The sequence below is a fragment of the Coloeus monedula genome, assembly GCF_965178545.1.
Source record: "Coloeus monedula genome assembly, chromosome: 14".
In the NCBI taxonomy this organism is placed as follows: domain Eukaryota; kingdom Metazoa; phylum Chordata; class Aves; order Passeriformes; family Corvidae; genus Coloeus; species Coloeus monedula.
The window spans coordinates 1189902-1207111 of NC_138794.1; the positions used below are offsets into that span (position 1 = coordinate 1189902).

General features: G+C 39.9%; 1 protein-coding gene across 1 annotated transcript in view; it reads left to right on the top strand.

The window, feature by feature from the left end:
• Nucleotides 1-17210, top strand: part of MYO5A (myosin VA) — a 98399-nt gene that overhangs the window by 77437 nt on the left and 3752 nt on the right. The window contains exons 28-40 of the mRNA XM_082290917.1: nt 242-469; nt 3034-3134; nt 3672-3752; nt 5630-5828; nt 7402-7476; nt 9301-9394; nt 10482-10628; nt 11016-11170; nt 12357-12446; nt 13180-13330; nt 14166-14448; nt 15262-15436; nt 16786-16866. Coding sequence (XP_082147043.1) covers nt 242-469; nt 3034-3134; nt 3672-3752; nt 5630-5828; nt 7402-7476; nt 9301-9394; nt 10482-10628; nt 11016-11170; nt 12357-12446; nt 13180-13330; nt 14166-14448; nt 15262-15436; nt 16786-16866 — 1860 coding nt within the window. The remainder of the gene's footprint in view (nt 1-241; nt 470-3033; nt 3135-3671; nt 3753-5629; nt 5829-7401; nt 7477-9300; nt 9395-10481; nt 10629-11015; nt 11171-12356; nt 12447-13179; nt 13331-14165; nt 14449-15261; nt 15437-16785; nt 16867-17210) is intronic.

Genomic DNA, 17210 nt, shown 5'->3' on the forward strand with positions numbered 1-17210 from the left:
TTCCCATCAACCTGTCTGATTCGTGTGTGTGTGTTCTGGTTTTGCACTTCAGACAAAAGGTTAATCCTGTTAGTGAAATCCTCCCAGACACTATTGACCATAGTCAGGAGGCCAGGGATACAGGAGAGATTGATGGATTTCTTGCAGTTACTCATCATTTTTACCATTTCTACCTGCAGTGTGTGGGTTACAGACATGTTGCAGTGCTGCTGGGTGACAGAATTGTCCCTGTTTCTTGCAGCGTCAAGAACTTGAATCTGAGAATAAAAAACTGAAGAATGAGTTGAATGAGCTGCAGAAGGCCCTCACAGAGACACGAGCTCCAGAGGTGACTGCTCCTGGTGCCCCAGCATACAGAGTCCTCCTGGACCAGCTGACCTCGGTCAGTGAAGAGCTTGAAGTTCGCAAGGAAGAAGTTCTCATCCTGAGGTCTCAGCTGGTGAGCCAGAAAGAGGCCATTCAGCCCAAGGTAAACCACACTGAGCAGGTGCACTGTGTACGAGACTCACACTGCAGCGCTGGCACGCTTTATTGATTAACAGCGTGCTTGACATGGCTGGAAAAAATAGTCCAGGTTTGAAAGCCTTTCTAAGTGTAATCCACTGATCCATCATTAGTGCACAAATCACAGCAGTCTGAATTAGGGGGTGGTATTAATAAACTAGTCTGGGGTTTTTCTACCAGCACTCACGCAGGGAGGTACAGGCTGCACCAAAGGTGCAGTACAGTATCGTTTCTCTAGTGTGTAGTTGGGAAATTTTAAAGGAATTCTCAGCAATACCTGTTAATTAATAGTTCAGTACAAGGAACAATTTCTTCTACATCTGTATGATTGCAAACCAGTAACATTTCATAAAGATTACCTGTGAAGATATGGAAATTCCATATTACTGCTTGATAGGTGCTATGTGCTTTTATAGAAAGAAGAGTACGACCACTGAAATGCACCTCCTCTAAAACCCTCTGACTCTGATGACAGAGTTAGGGAAGTAACAGCTTTGAAAATAAGAATCATTCAACCTGAAAAGGTATAATGTGAATCAAGGAACTAATTTCCACTGAACTATCTCTTGTTTCATAACTGCAGCAAGGAATGAACAGATATGTCCTCTTTCCTTTGCTGCTGCAAAGTTACACCTATATTTGTCCTGGGTAAATACACTGAAAGTCTGTGATGCATGAAGGTGTTTTAAGTCTTGTTTTAAAAGTTTGACTCTAAAGAAAACAAAATACATTTATTCTGTAGTTTTTAGAACATTGTAAAGAAATACTTGAGTAGTGAATCCTTAAATGACACATTCTCAGCAGTGGTGGGATGGAAGTGTTGATTTTACAGCGGCTTTGAGTATGGGGGAGATCAGAAGGTGGCCTGTGGGATGGCCAGCAGCCAGTTTGCAGACAGCTTCTGCTTGTTAGGTTGAGCAGCTGCAGCACAGATAGATTTTTTTTTTTTTTAATGTTTTGTTTTTCTTCTTTCTTGCCTACCAATTTGTTTGCCAGGAGGATAAGGTACATGTTTTCTTCTACAGTTACAAACCAGAACTTCCTAAATGCTAAAATAACCCTCAACAGTATTGAGCTGTCATTTCCCTGCCTCTTAAATAACCTAAATGTATTTGTTCTTGCACTTTGCCTTGGTATTTTTGAAAAACTGTTCTCATAATTCCATGTCCTCTGCATCCCCATCTTCATGCTCCGCGCAGGGAAACAAGTTCATTCAAAACAAGCAGATTTAACAGTTTTGAAGTGTTGGTTTATGACAACCTGAACATGAAAGAAAAGATTTAGATATTGGTCTAGTCAGCTCCATCATGTTTCTTGCTGAGTATGGTTGAGGGGTAAGGACAGTGATCCAGGGAGCCCTGTGATCCAGGGATCAGACCTCTGTTAACTTGCAAAACCCATACATTTCACAGCAAAATAAAGGTCTATGGTATGAAGAAGTACCTTACTTTAGAGTGTTTTCTATCCTCAGCGAGCAACAAATATTGTGGACTCATTGTCATCTGTAGATACTGGAGAGAAATTGCTGAATATTTGATTAGAACATGCCATTGAATACATGTAAGAGTGTAAGAAACTGAACTGACTCTAAATGATAGATGTTCAGACTGCTAAAGCTTGGCAGGTGAGATACAGCAGTTTCACTCTGTAGTAAATTAATAGTAGAAAAACATCAAAGATGTCATAAGGATGTTGGGAATAATTCTTTAAGGAGCTCACATATTTTATTGTTTTTCATATTAGATAACACAAATCATACTAGACATAGAGACCTTGGTTCCAACACTTATGTCCATAAAGTTGTTGCTGTAAATACTTTGCAAAATTGTGCTCAGGAAAACAGCATCTGCTTGTTTTGAAAGTCAGAAGGTCAGAATTCCATCTCTTATGTTCATTAAAGTTCTGTGGTGCTCCATGGCTATGACTCAGATCAGACTGGCTGAGATGACTGTAAACATCTATTATAAAGTATTTCAAGTTTTACTGAAGAAAAAGCAAAAGTGCCATAGTAAACATTCAAACAAAATGGTACTGTGATGCTACCTAAATTAGAAAATCTCAAGCCCTTATAAATTCTTTCCTGCTTTGACAGATACGAGTGAGAAATAGTTCTTATCTATGAGATTTGAAAGACTCCATGTAATGCTATGTTTAAGAAACATTTTTAGAATTAAGCTGGCAAAACGATGCTGCTTCAGTTTCAGTATTAGCAGCTGTTCCTGGTAATTTGAATAAAATGCAAAATCAGTATTTCCTGAAATTAATTTTATTCCTTTTATGTGATGAACAAATGGAAGGAGATTAACATATGTACCCACTTACTAGACAGACCAATATTTGACCATTTTGTATGCATTTATTCTAAAAGATGAATCAAAGGGACATTGAAATTATGGACCAACCTCTTGCTCACGTACCCATCCTAATTTAATGCGGCTACTCAAGGATTAGTGTTCCACATGAAGAAAACGTGGATTCAAGGAGCAGTTACATTGTTAAATTTACTGGAAATTACCATTCTTTTTCCAGAATACAATGACAGATGCTACAATCCTCTTGGAGGATGTACAAAAGATGAAAGACAAAGGAGAAATAGCACAGGCATATATTGGACTGAAGGAAACAAACAGGTACAAGTTCTTTCTTTACTTTGTGATCAGTTGGGGTCTGCTGTGACACACTGTGTAAAGTGTTCAGTAAGTTCCACCCACCTGTGTCCAGACAACGCTCATAGCTGGGGTTATAATTTGATTTCATTAGTAAAATTGTGGTGTGCAATATTTGAAAGGATTTGGAAATAATGGGGAAATGTAAAATCAAGCTTTCTGGATTTCCATCTTCTTAGCCTCTAATTGCTGCGTGGCCCAGCCTGGGTGCATTCCCCAGGCTGGTTGGTCACCCTCTGAACTGCAGTGGTCACATACTCTGTGGCAATGCATTTAATGTGACAGCACAGAATGCTGTAACCAGCTGGGCTGTCACTGAGAGCTGAATTGCATCATTGAGAAGAAAAACACATAAACAAGAAAGTCATTTGCTAGGTTGTTTTAGAGCTTTTTTTGTTTCTCTTTTGTAGTAACTGTAATGCAGTGTGTAATGTCCTTACCATGTCACCTCAGCACCATCACATCTATCTCTTGTATTTTTTTAAACACCTTTCTTGAAAGGCAATCTCCCCAGGACTATCATATGCTGAATGAGGACGGAGAACTTTGGCTGGCTTATGAAGGGTTAAAACAAGCCAACAGGTTACCAGACTTCTCAGAATGTTTTTTTTTTCTTCATTTGCATCTTCTTTTCTAGCTAACTGTGCCCCTTGCTATGGGTTTGCTTTAGCTACAGTACTTCTATTGCTTTAACAGTTAGTAAAAAATTCAACACAAATATACAAATTAAGGTTCCCTCAAACCTGGTCCCCGAAGTTTTCTACTTGTCAGGTTTAATCATTTAAAAAGTTAAGGTGGCACAACAGCCTATACATAATTCATGAGAATCCTTGCACAGAAATAGGTTGTAAAATACCAGAAGCTCAACAGCTGGAGAATATTTGTAGCCATGTACTATTTGTGTGCCTTTACACCAGGTTTCAAAATTGATGTTCCTTACAGTTTTTCAGCCTAAAGAAGTGCAATCATTTTAGTAATTATAAAACTAATGTTTAAGTAGCTCAGTGAACTCTTAAAATTTCAAACTGAAATGGGTGCTCTCCTTGTGTCTCAAGTTCAGTAAATGAAACATTCTTCTCCTATGTCTCTCCATGCCAGATTCAAAATGTAAGTCACAAAATAACCAAGAAAGAGGAGTAATCTTTAGTTCCTCATGGTGCTGTTGAAGCCTCAGTGGGATCACTGTGGTCTCTGCAAGGGCTGTGCTGGTCGTGGGGCAGGCGAGAGTCTCCTTGTCAGGAAGTGCAGCTCTGGCCCTGTGTGCTCCTCTGTGTCCCTGACTGCCAGAATGGTTCCTAGTCCTGCCCTGACAATGAATTCAGTAGCTCAGCACTGCTGATGTTCTTCAGTGTATGCATTTGGTAGCAGTAACTGCAGAAGGTGGTATTTTGCAATGACTGCCTCTAACTAAAGTCTTTCCTTTTCTGGTGCTAACACATTCTACCCCTAACATTGTAAACCTGTGAAGATCTAACTTAGAGCAAGTGTTCTGCAGAGCAGGATGGGAGTTGGTTTGCTCTGTGCCTCTTGCCTCTTGTCCTGGCACTGTAGAGGCAAGAAGCTTTCTATTAAATGGCAGAGCACTGCAGCTAAATGACTGTTTGCCCTTGCGTGCTTCATCAGTCTGGTTACTAATAAATGTTCCTGCCTTATGCATATTTAAACCCTGAAATATTGTCTAATTGAACACTGGTAGTCACTGGTATTGTCATTTCCTGTGTATGTACAAAATTATGAGTCAGAGCACTTGGACAGTGCCCTGCAAGCAGGAGCAGATCCCCCAGCAGTGCCTGGCAGGAGGCTGGTATGTGTTATCCCCACTTCACAGTGAGGAGCATTTGAGATGTGATGTGCCCAAGGGGAAGGAACGAGTTAGCGGTGAGAATAAAGCCCCTGGATTTCAGTCCTGAGTTTGGTTCTGTTGTTGACCTTCCCTGCATTAAGGACAGCCCTCTGAAAAATGTTGGGTTTAATGTAAAATTAGAGATTATTTATGTGCATTTGCAATTAAATGGTTTCTGACTGCAAAAGTTAACTCTAAAAATATTTTCCATTGTTAATATTGCAAGGTGCTAACTTAAGAGAACATAGTGTCATCTTCATCTTAGGTTATTTGATTTGTTGAGAGGTAAAACCTCTTTAAAGCCCCTTCAGTCAATCTGTGAAGACTTAGCTTTACATTTATTGCCACAGTGGCACCGTGTACTGTATGTGTTCAATCAAAGGAAACGCAAAGCAGTGTCACAATTAGCTTCTCTCTCTTCACTTTTTGATCATGCAAGCTTAATTTAATTAGAAGGCATACTGAAGGGTTTAAAGACTACTCTGCCTTTTTCATTTTCCTTTGCAAGCCATGGCTAATTGTTCCTGAGCAGCAGCTAAAGCTTTACACTCCCTCTGAGAACTGGGCATGTAACTTTCTAAGTGTGTTCACACAAGCTGTTGCTCAACCTCCTCAGGCTGCTGGAGTCTCAGCTTCAGTCGCAGAAGAAGAGCCACGAGAATGAGCTGGAATCACTGCGAGGTGAGATCCAGAGTCTGAAGGAAGAAAACAATCGGCAGCAGCAGCTCCTGGCGCAGAACCTGCAGCTGCCCCCAGAGGCCCGCATTGAAGCCAGTCTGCAGCATGAGATCACCCGGCTGACGAATGAGAACTTGGTAAGAGAAGTGATGCTGTGGGAGCAGGTCAGGGGACTTACAGACCTGCCACACCTGGAGGTTCTTAGCACCTTCCAGATGGCAGCTTGCTGCAAAAAAATTGCACGAGGGTAGTGGTTTTCTTGAGTGTAAGCTACTAATGGGAGAGAGAGGCTTGTGGCTGCTCGTGAAGTAATAAAGTTTCAGGAAATTGATTTGAAGTTTGGGGCATGGAGGAAGTTTGCAGATCCCAGCTTTCAACTGATGAGTTCAGTCAAGGCTAAATAGAATGTTGATATCCAGGGAGTCATAAAAACTGTTAGTGCCAAGGAGTGGTGTTTCCTCTGAAATGTGTTTGTTTATTTTGTTGAAAAACTCTGATATAATTCTTTAATTACTTAACATAATTTATCTTCCCATTTGTCTCCTCCCTGCCTGAAGCTACACAGATAATCCACTGTGTTACAAGCTCCAGCCATTCAGTATGTTTTGAAAAAAGAAATAGTTCCATAAAAAGAAACTTGGTTAGAAGTCACTTAGCCAATAGTTGGTATTCTGTGTGTACTGCACAACATCCCCTTGTGTGAAGGAAGGATTGGGCAGAACTCCCTACCTTCTTCCACAAAGGAGTGTGTTCATCCTGTGTGGGCCACTTAATTTCTGGGTAAATCTTCCAAAGAGACCAGTGTTGGAATATGATTGGCTTGTTGTTGGTAAAGGGAAACATGTTACTTCAGCCAGAAAAATCCTAGCTGTGAGTGTCATTGTGTCCTCCAGACAAGCCAAAGTGTAGTGCCTCCTGCTTATGTACATGACAGAACTAAGCACTGTTGGGTTCTTGTCTCAAGACCAAAGATTTTGATGAAAGTATCAGATAATTCAGCTGATAGATGTTGGAGAACTGGCTAAAAGTGTAAGTTTGCCTCAGCAGCAGCAGTCTCTCACTGGCAAAGGTAGATGGTGAATGTTTCTGTCCCAGCAGCTTCCTCCTGCTGCTTAGTCATATGTTACGATTTTTAGCCATTTTTCCCCCCAGAAACCTACTCATCACATTCTGTGTTCCCAAGACAACACACACAGTCATGTAATTATATCCCAGAGGAGTTCTCTTTGTTTTCAAATACATTTAATGTAATTTTACTTGTTAAATATAGACTCATCCCTTAGTATTTCACTTCAGATGTCTTGAGTATTGCAAGTCCACTCCAAGCTGGGTGTATGTTTCAGTTCCATTGCTAGCCCTGGAGTGGAAACAATGTGCAGGCTTTCCAGATGCCATGTCAGAATTGTAGTGTTCCCTGCAATCCCATCGTGATTAGCATAAGAAAATGTCCTGTCCCTGTTCTCACAAAGGTTGTATTCCATGCTTTCACAGTCCTAGTACGTGCCATTTTTAAAAGATATTACTGTTTTGCAACTCATCTACATCAGCTTCTCTCTGGGAGGTGCTGGCTTGAACACAACTAAGGCCCAGACTGCCTAAAAATAGGAGATTCTTGATCTTGTTGTATTCTGATTTAATCTATACAGTGCTCACTGGAGTTTCAGTGTCTCAAAGGGAGGGAGAAAACCAATCCTGTCCCTATTTTTGCAGTTTTTTGAGGAGTTGTATGCAGATGACCCCAAGAAGTATCAGTTGTACCGGATTTCCCTTTACAAGAGGATGATTGTATGTAGTTCACTTGAATCCTGTTTCTCTGTTGTCTATTTCTATTTCTGAAGCACTAATTGAAAAGCAGGCTGTCTCCTTTTCTCCCTTTCAGAGGAAATCCCCCTGCAGAGAGCTTCACGGTGCCAATTACTTCCTTCACTGCTTTTTTTGTTAGTGTCCTTTGTGCAATCTGTGTTTCTTTCTGATGCACAGTTTTGTTACTAATACAAGCCTTGCACTGTGAGCAAAGCTGTTTCTTTTTGAACACTACTTAACACTGCCCTGGAAAAGAGGCACATGATGCAAAAGATGCTCAATTTTCAAAACTACTTTTCGGTTTAAAACTTTGATACATTCAGATTCAGTTCAGCAAAGATCATACAGGTCCTTACCAAGGTGAATAATGCCAGCAATCCAGTCATAGCCTGAATTTGTTCTTACTTTAATGTTTTTCAGAAATGCAAAATATGAAGGATGACATTGGAAATAATATTTCCATAGTAATTAAAGACAACACCATTTGTGAGCTTAAAAAAATGTAATTCATGAGTTTACAGACCTTAATGAGACGTGAAATCTCTTAAATTTGTTTATAGGAACCATATAAAACTTTATTCATCCTCACATTGAGGTTGTTCTGAAATCATCCCTTCCCTGATACACTTGAAACAGTCTGTTGGACTTACATGTATCTTTTTATTAATTTCAGGAGAAATTGTTTTATCTGACAAGTCTGTAGTGTTATTAACAGGATTTCGGTTGTAAAATTGAACACTGCTTTGGATGTGAAGCATGGCCTCGATGCTGTTCTGTCAGCAGGCCTAATATCTTACTGCTCAAGTGAATTATATCAGCTTGTAAACTCTTCTACTACTTAATCAAGTAGTAATTCTAAGTTGTTGCCCAAGCTGCATTAAAATTTTTCAGAAGAGGTGTAGTTTCCAGATGATGCAGGGAGTTCATGGTCCCTTATGTTCTTACCAGTGCCATGAAGGATCCTCATGCTTAGGAAATTTTTCTTCTAAGCTGCTTTCCAGCACTTAATCTGGAATGGCTTTTGGGTTGTTTGAGCTTGAGGTTTTGCTTCCTTTGGAAAGACTTTCCCTTTTTAAATTAAACTATTATTTTATGAATGTACTACAACAAATATGTCACAGAATTATTCAAAGATAGATTTCTGGGGAGTGTTCCTTTGAAGGAAAAATACGGTTTATTAAAAGAATAGGACTTTTAGGTGCTAAATGTTACTTGGGTACAGAATAAAAACATGTAAGAAGCCAGTTTTAGTGTATGGAACTGTGATGACAGCAAGGGAGATAACAGAGCAACACAAGAAATGGTGTTTGGATGTTAGAGTTGGTAAATTTGAGTGCAAGTTATGGTCTTTCTAGGGATCTCTTTCTTATCATCTCATAACATGGAGAGGTCTGAATAAGGCATAAGTCCTGAAGGCAAGAATAAATGATGCAGAAATACAGGATAGCTGTTAAATAACAAAGGAAGTAATTTCTGTGAGGCATTTGGAAGAGCAGGGAGGAAGCATTAGGGAGATGTTTTTGCAGCAAAATGTCTTCTGCTGTAAGAACTGACCTTGTTCTGAGTGTCTGCAGAAACTACCTGGCTAAGAGCTTTGCCTTTGTCATGCTGCACATAACTTAATAATATTTGCAATATTTGGCTTGTGTTCTAGGCAGTGTACCGGCTTGCAACCCTCGGCCAGAGGATGGCACTTCTGTTCAGCTTTCCTCACTGCCTTGTAACTCTAACAGCACTGTTTTTGTCTCTGTCACACGGTACAGGATTGTTCTCATATCTTAATCTTTCCCTTATTTCAATTTACAGGATTTAATGGAGCAGCTGGAAAAGCAGGACAAAACTGTTCGCAAGTTAAAGAAACAGTTGAAAGTTTTTGCTAAGAAGATCGGTGAACTCGAAGGTACTTTCATATTTTGAGAGAAAGATTTTGGTTTACTTTTTGTGGTCTGATTGTCATCATATGCATCTGTTTTAGCAGTTGTGAGGGCCTGAGGTCTTCAGTAGCTTTAGCCTTGGTTGATTGCAGAAACACGACGTATGCCCAGGGCTCTGTGTGTCCTTTATGAACCTTTAGAAGATTTGTTTAGAAGATGAGAAGAGGAAATTGATGTCTCTCTGAAGGCAGAAAGTATTCAAACATAAAGGAATGTTTCCTGCACTGTTTGTGTACTCTAAGACACAATTCTTTATTGTTTATCAAGAGAAAAGCCGTACTAAATATGAACCAGGCAAAAATTATTTACCCAGTTTTCCTTTGAATATGAAGGTTACTTACTCAAACTAGGTGGTCTTTGTGGAATGCCTTTCAGTCTTATTCAGTTACTGCTCTGGACAAGGTTGCAGTAACGTTCACAAATAATACAGAGTGGGAAAACATGTCTGAAACACAGTTTTGTCTGTGTTTATTGCCTAATTAACTTAGAAAGATGCAGTAGGTCTGACTGGGATGGAGTTAACTTCCATCAGAGCAGTGTGTGTGATGCTGTGGTTTGGATTTGAGGCTGTAACACTGCTAGGAACACACTGGTGTTTTTGCTACTGCTGAACAGAGCTGGACAGTGTCAAGGTTTTCTTTTTCCCCACTCTGTCCCCTCAGTAAGCAGGGGTGGGAAGGCACATGGGCACACAGCCAGGACAGCTGACCCAGATTGGCCAAAGGAATATTCCATGTGCTGCACCTCATAAGGTCAGGAACCACAAGAGGGTTTTTGCACACAAGGTAGCTGTTGTGAGAGACTAGCTGGACATCAGTCCCCTTGGGCTTAGGGGTCGTCATGAGTGATGGCCTTTGCTTTGCTTCCCACTCCCCCCAACCCCTTTTCCTTCACTTACTAAAGCACCTTTTTCTCAACCCACAAGTTTTCTCAGTTTTGCTCTTAATATTCCCTCCCCTGTCCTGCTGGAGCCAGGACTTTCCTTAGAAATGTCTCTGGTATGTATTGGTTTCACTGGTAAATGTAATATTTCTTTTCATTCTCTGTCTGAAGTGGGCCAGATGGAGAACATATCACCTGGACAAATCATTGATGAACCTATTCGTCCAGTTAACATTCCACGGAAAGAAAAGGACTTCCAAGGGATGTTGGAATACAAGAAGGAGGATGAACAAAAACTTGTTAAGAATCTTATTTTAGGTAAGCATCTTTCTCATTTGTGGCCTTCTCTGTTCCCATACGCTCTGAAAAGTGAATGATAAGAACACAGGAAATGAATAGCTTATTTTGGTTTTGACAGTGTTCAGTTTATCTACAATTCCTAAATGTCTGTTGTAATCTAATTATCCTTCCTGATGAGTATAGTACATATTAACATGCCTGCATATTTTTTAGCAGGCAGTTATGTTTTTTATTCTCTTCTTTTACCAAGAAAGTGGCTCTTAGTTTTGCTCTCAGTTTTCACTGGCCAGATATGTATATTCTATATATGTACATGCTATTAACTGGGGAGGTTGCAATTACCTCATATAACATCTTCCAGTGACTTGACACTTAACAAGACAATGTGTGTTTGTTTTTCCCAAGAGCTGAAACCACGTGGGGTAGCTGTCAACCTGATTCCAGGACTACCAGCATATATTTTGTTCATGTGTGTGCGCCATGCAGATTACCTTAATGATGACCAGAAAGTGCGGTCGTTGTTGACTTCCACTATCAATGGCATCAAAAAAGTGTTAAAGGTTAGTTAGTCTGCTTAGTTTAGTAAAAAAAAAAATGTTAATTTAAAATTTGCTTTTGGTTTTATGCTAGAAGAATGTGGAAGAGGCTTTCAATGAATTGGCTCTGGGTTTGTGACCAGTGAGCTCCCACTAAAGTCCCAAGAGCTGTGTTAAACCAACAAATTACACTGCTGGCATTTTATCCGTATGGTACCAGAGATGCATTGAATTAATGTGAAAAGAACTACCTTATTTTTGTTTTGAATAGTCTCCCTCCTCTGAAGCTCATCTTATAAAGTTTTGGATGTAGTCAGAGTTTGCAGAGTGAGTCTTCATTAATCTTCTCCAGAATGCTTAATTAAACAGTTTCATTTGCAGTTTTGGTTAACAGATTCCTCATTTGCTTCACCTGCAGATTACACTGATGATAATATGTTACTGCCCAAAGTCTTTGCAATGAGTTGGCTGGGAGAGTTCAGGCCAGGTGTATCTTGAAGGCATTATTAAGGCACAAATGTGTTATGCTTACATGGTTTTTTATTTTTTAAATGAGAGAGATGTGTCAAAAGCCAAGCCTTTAATCAAGCTACAAGTTTTGAAAAAATACTTGGTAAACAATCCTGCAGGAGCTTAGATATCCATAAGAATTTTGGAACATTTTTAAGTGAAAGAAGTGCATGCTATGGAGCTCTAGAACTACTCAGCATATACTAGATCCTGTGTTCTTTGGTGAGAAGGGTTTATTGTTTTGTTTAGTTTTCCATATCAGGCTGCCAAAATGGTTATGATGTAAGTGGCATTCATCAAAACTGAATTGTTCCCTGCTCTACCTGCTGGCTCTGTATCATTCCAGTCTTCCCCGCTGGGCTCTTCACAGGAGTCATTTGGTATTTTGGGAATACCATCACATTGCCCTTTGATTTCTGCACAGAGCAATTAGGATGGGTCTGTAAAACACAGAAAGATCATATCTGTGGGGGAAATCATATTCGTGAAAAATACTAAAGAAAACAGGGAGGGTGTTTAATGGCATTTGGCCAAAACCCTTGCTTCCATTGCTATAATACAAAGTTTTGCAAAACATCAGAGTGAGGATCTACTGGAAAGTGTATTTTAAGTGTTTAGATGTGTATCTGGCATTTTATTATTTTATTCCTCCAAATAAAATAATCAGTCTTTGCTGAACTGTGTTTGTTTTTATCCTCAGAAAAGAGGAGATGACTTTGAAACCGTGTCCTTCTGGCTGTCGAACACCTGCCGCTTTTTGCACTGTTTGAAGCAGTACAGTGGAGAAGAGGTAAGCAGTGTTCCTTCTCTGGTTTCTCTTGCTCTTCAGCACTGCTGTCAGCACTGCTCTTTAAAAAATCCTGTAATAGTCCAAAATCTAGTTAAAGTCTCTTAAAATGGCTACACCTTTTGGAATGATGGTGAGGGCATCAGTGGAAAGCACAGGGATGTAAGATTTGAACCAGCTTCCCCTTTGCTGCAGGCTGGGGTCCTGGAGTCTAGATGACATTGGGCTCCCAAAAATGCCAGCTCAGATTAAGCAGGAGGATCTGGCTGCTACAGCTATGGTTTTTAGCAATGATTCACTGCACTCTCTATCAAAAAGGCCATATGAAGCCTTTTAGCCATAGTATGGCAGACCAGTTGATGTTTGGAGGCTGTGATATGCCTAATTCCTTTTTCAAATGTAATTGGGCTTTTGGCCATAACTGACCAGGTGAGAATGCCTATGCTGGAGTGGGAGGGAAGGGTCTTGCCTGCCAGAAAGCTGGCAGAGTTTGTTCCTGTGTCACAAACCTGAAATTTTGAGTTAAGGAAGTAGATGCTGTGGGCATCACGCTTGAAAAGCAGATCCTAGCATTAGCCTCAAAAAGAAGAAATCCCAGACTAAAATTTTGAGGGGCTGTGACTTATTTTAAAGGTATTATTTGTCAGTTGCATGAAAGAAAATGCAAATACTGGGTTTGTGTAAAACATTTTTCTGCTCCATTGAAGCATTAATTTCTGTTAATTTATTAATTCAGGGGTTTATGAAGCATAATACACCTCGTCAGAATGAACACTGCCTCACTAATTTTGATTTAGCTGAATACAGACAAGTACTGAGTGACTTGGCTATTCAGATCTACCAACAACTTGTCCGAGTGTTGGAAAATATTCTGCAACCAATGATTGGTAAGGCAAAGTTGAATTCCTTAAGCTTCACAACATTAGTACCAAAATGAAAATCATGATGGTGGCAGTAGATGTATCTTGTATTTCCTTCTAAACAGTAGAGTTTCATTAATAGTTCTTGTGGCATTCTGTTCATAGATGACAAGGACTATTCTGGACAGGTTGGATTAGAGGAAGAACTGAACTGTGACTGGTTCTTCTGGCAGTGCCAGAATAAATTGGTATACTTTATTCATGCTTGTCATAAGTCAGGCATTTGCAGGAAGAAGCTGTCAGGACAATCTGATATTTGTTGCCCTGTCTGTTGGGAAATATCCCATGGGAAAATCAGACTTTAATTACATGAGAACTCTTAATTGAAATGAATATGGAGAAAAATGTTTGGTTGTTATTATGGACAGCAGTGAGGAATTAAATAACAAGCAGTGATAAAGCTAACGTTCAGAGAGGGGTGTTTTTTGTTAAGAGTACTTCTCATTTTCTGTTCAGACAGTACTCCCACAGAAATTTTCATGATGCTTTCCAGTCACAACATTTAGAAGAATGGAACGGCTCTTGGTTTGTTGATTCCACTGCTCATATGACCCTGGGAGAGAAAAAGTACTTTCCTGAGCTAGAGTCAGACTGTCCTTTCAAACACACATGCTGGAATCTTTGTAAAAACCCTGTAAACTTAGATCTTGTGGAGCATAGTGGGGCACACAAGTTCTGGGAATCATGGTAAACTGTGGCTAGCAGAAAGCCCAGCCTGCTCTCTCTGTTTTGCTGTCTTGCACAATATGCTTGTGTATCAGCAGTTTTCAGTCATTACAATAATGCTGTCAATCAAATGCAGTTTCAGGAATGCTGGAGCACGAGACCATCCAAGGTGTCTCAGGGGTGAAGCCAACAGGGCTGCGGAAGAGAACGTCCAGCATTGCTGATGAAGGCACCTACACCTTGGACTCCATCATCCGGCAGCTGAACTCCTTCCACTCGGTGATGTGCCAGCATGGAATGGACCCCGAGCTGATCAAGCAGGTGGTCAAGCAGATGTTCTACATCATCGGGGCTGTGACGCTCAATAACCTCCTGCTGCGCAAGGACATGTGCTCGTGGAGCAAAGGGATGCAGATAAGGTGGGAAAGCTGCTTACGCTTCTCTTGGATGTGCTGCTGGAAATCTTACTGAGCTCTTGACATTGCTGAATATCATTTTGGTGTAACCACAGATGCGTCTGGAATATTTATTTTTCCACACACAAGCAGGTGCAGATGGTGTTAAACCGATTTGGTGAAATTTGGTTAAAAACAGCTTTGTTGACTTTGGTCAAATCCTACCTGACATGCAAGGAAATGTGGTAGAAGCAAGCCAAAAAGTGTTTCATTATCAAATGGGAATCAGAACTGTAGGTGAAATGTTGGTAATTGCTTTCTCAGCTTTTAGAGAAGAATAGCAAACATCCTGCTGGGTGTTTTTCTGTCCTGGTGGTGCAGTGGATACCTCTTTGTCCTCACTAGTTTGCTGCATCCTGAGGTAAAGCCATCTGAATCACCTCCTGCATTTCACATCACTTGTCCAATGGATTCTAGTGGCATATGTCAGGAAATTTAGCCAAGGCATTCCAGTCCCTCAAGTACCTTCCAAAGCCTCACTGTACTTTAACATAAACAAAATCTCATGTGCCTTTCTTCTTAACACATTCATGCAATTAATAGGAGCAGAAACAAATAGGAAAAACTAGTTAGTGGAAATCTTTGACCATAGTTCCTAACTGTTACGAAAATCAAAATTCCTGTATTAATTGGAAGAAAGAAGTGTGAAGAGAAAATAACAGGAAGGAAAAACACATAAGGACAAAGAAGCAGCACTGGGAAAGAGAAACTGCACATGCTTTCCATTTATCCATAATCAAACGTTAATGTTCCTGATGCTCTTACCTCTTTGTACAGATACAATGTGAGTCAACTGGAAGAATGGCTACGTGATAAAAATTTGATGAATAGTGGGGCTAAGGAAACCCTGGAACCCCTCATCCAGGCTGCACAGTTATTGCAAGTAAAAAAGAAAACGGATGAAGATGCAGAAGCCATCTGTTCAATGTGCAATGCACTGACTACTGCCCAGGTGAGCCAATTCTCATTGTGTGGCCTGCTGCCCCTCCTGAGCAGCTCTCTGCTCTCTTGGTGTTTGCTATCCCTGCCAGCCTGCTGTCACACACAAATTGGAGGTTTCTTACTTCGTTTTCCATTAGTACAACTAAAACAGATTAAGTTGGATGGGTGAAAAAGGACCAGACCCTTTTGAGCCTGATGTTAGAGATAAGTTTTGAGCAAAGGAGAGGAAGCTCAGTCGGTTGTGTGGGCTGCAGTGCCATACACAGTCTCAGTTGGTGGAAATCCTTAGAGAAAAGTCTTCATTCAAAGACATCTCTGTACTCCAGACAGCTCTGCCTCGGATAGTAGGAAATGATCTTTCTGCCATCAGAGTTGGTATCCAGCCAAGTTAATGGACAATTCAACTGGAGCTGTTGTCTCTGAGTCTGCAAACAAGAGTGTAAAGTTACTGTGCCCATTAGCCTCAAAGGCTGAACCAAGTGGATCTCAGTGAGCAGACTCCTGTTCATGACAGCTTAGATTTTGTACAGATATTTGCACCTTTTTTTCAAACCATGATACATTTGTATAGAGCTTGCACAGGAGTAAATGGACCCAAGCATCTTTGATGCTCACTGAACAGTTCTCACCAGGAAAGGGAAGAAATTTCTTCATTTCTTTCACAGTTGTGTCAGCACTAGCAGTTGCACTGATACAGCCATTTTGACTTAGTAGTCCACATTACTGGAAAACCACTTAATTTTCTATTGAATAGGAAGTAGAATTCCATGTGCTGAAAGTGTTTTAACCTTTTAGCAAAGTGTTTTGGCTTTTAAAAAAGGGACTGTTAAAAAAACAAAGAGAATTTTAAATGGGTTTTACAAGTCTAACCCATATTATTATTTAATAATATGTCTTTGTTATACAGTTGTTTCCTTTGGTGGTTTTAGCCCTATTTTTAGAGAAATAGCTCACTCTCTTGAAAAACAGTGAAGTTGTAAGACCACAGAAGGTCATGACAACAGAAGGTCATAATAACAGGGTCAAAATTAGGATGAGAAATACATCATGGTTTTGGGGATGGGTAGGAAAACAATCAGTTACTTCCCAAGTGATTTTTCCATCATTTGGTATTTTCACCACGTATGTAGAAATTTAGAGTTGCTACCTCCAAAGAGCATATGTTCTGAAGGAGGCAGTTATATAACGTAGCGTTGAGCAGGGTGATGGAATTCTGTGTGAATAAATAAAGCAAAAAATAACGCTTAAAAGTTTTCTTTTTTTAAATAGCTAATGTTAAAATTATATTATTGGTAATGATGGATGCATCTGTAGATTGATCAGTAAAATGAATCTGAGAGTGATTGTTCTTCTTCACAGATTGTAAAAGTTCTGAATTTGTATACTCCAGTTAATGAGTTTGAAGAGAGAGTCTTGGTGTCATTTATACGTACAATACAGGTATGTCTATATCTTTTCACCAAAACCCATTTGACTGTTTCTAAGAAAACCTCTGATTAGCCAAAACAGCATCCTGAAATATGCTCAGGAGTATGAATTAAATTATGCTTTTTAGGTATAATTTTTTGACTGCATTGAAAAGGTGATGTCAGCCTTACAGTTTTAAGCACTCACGCATTACTGCCTCCTGACTTACATAAAAGTGTTAGTTTCCCTGTCACTATGTATGAGGTGAGAATTATACATCTTTGTCTATGTAAACTCACTTGTATGACAACTTTTCAAGCAGTAAGATTTATATGTGCAAATTTACTCAGACCTGTGTCTGCATGTGAAGTTCTGTG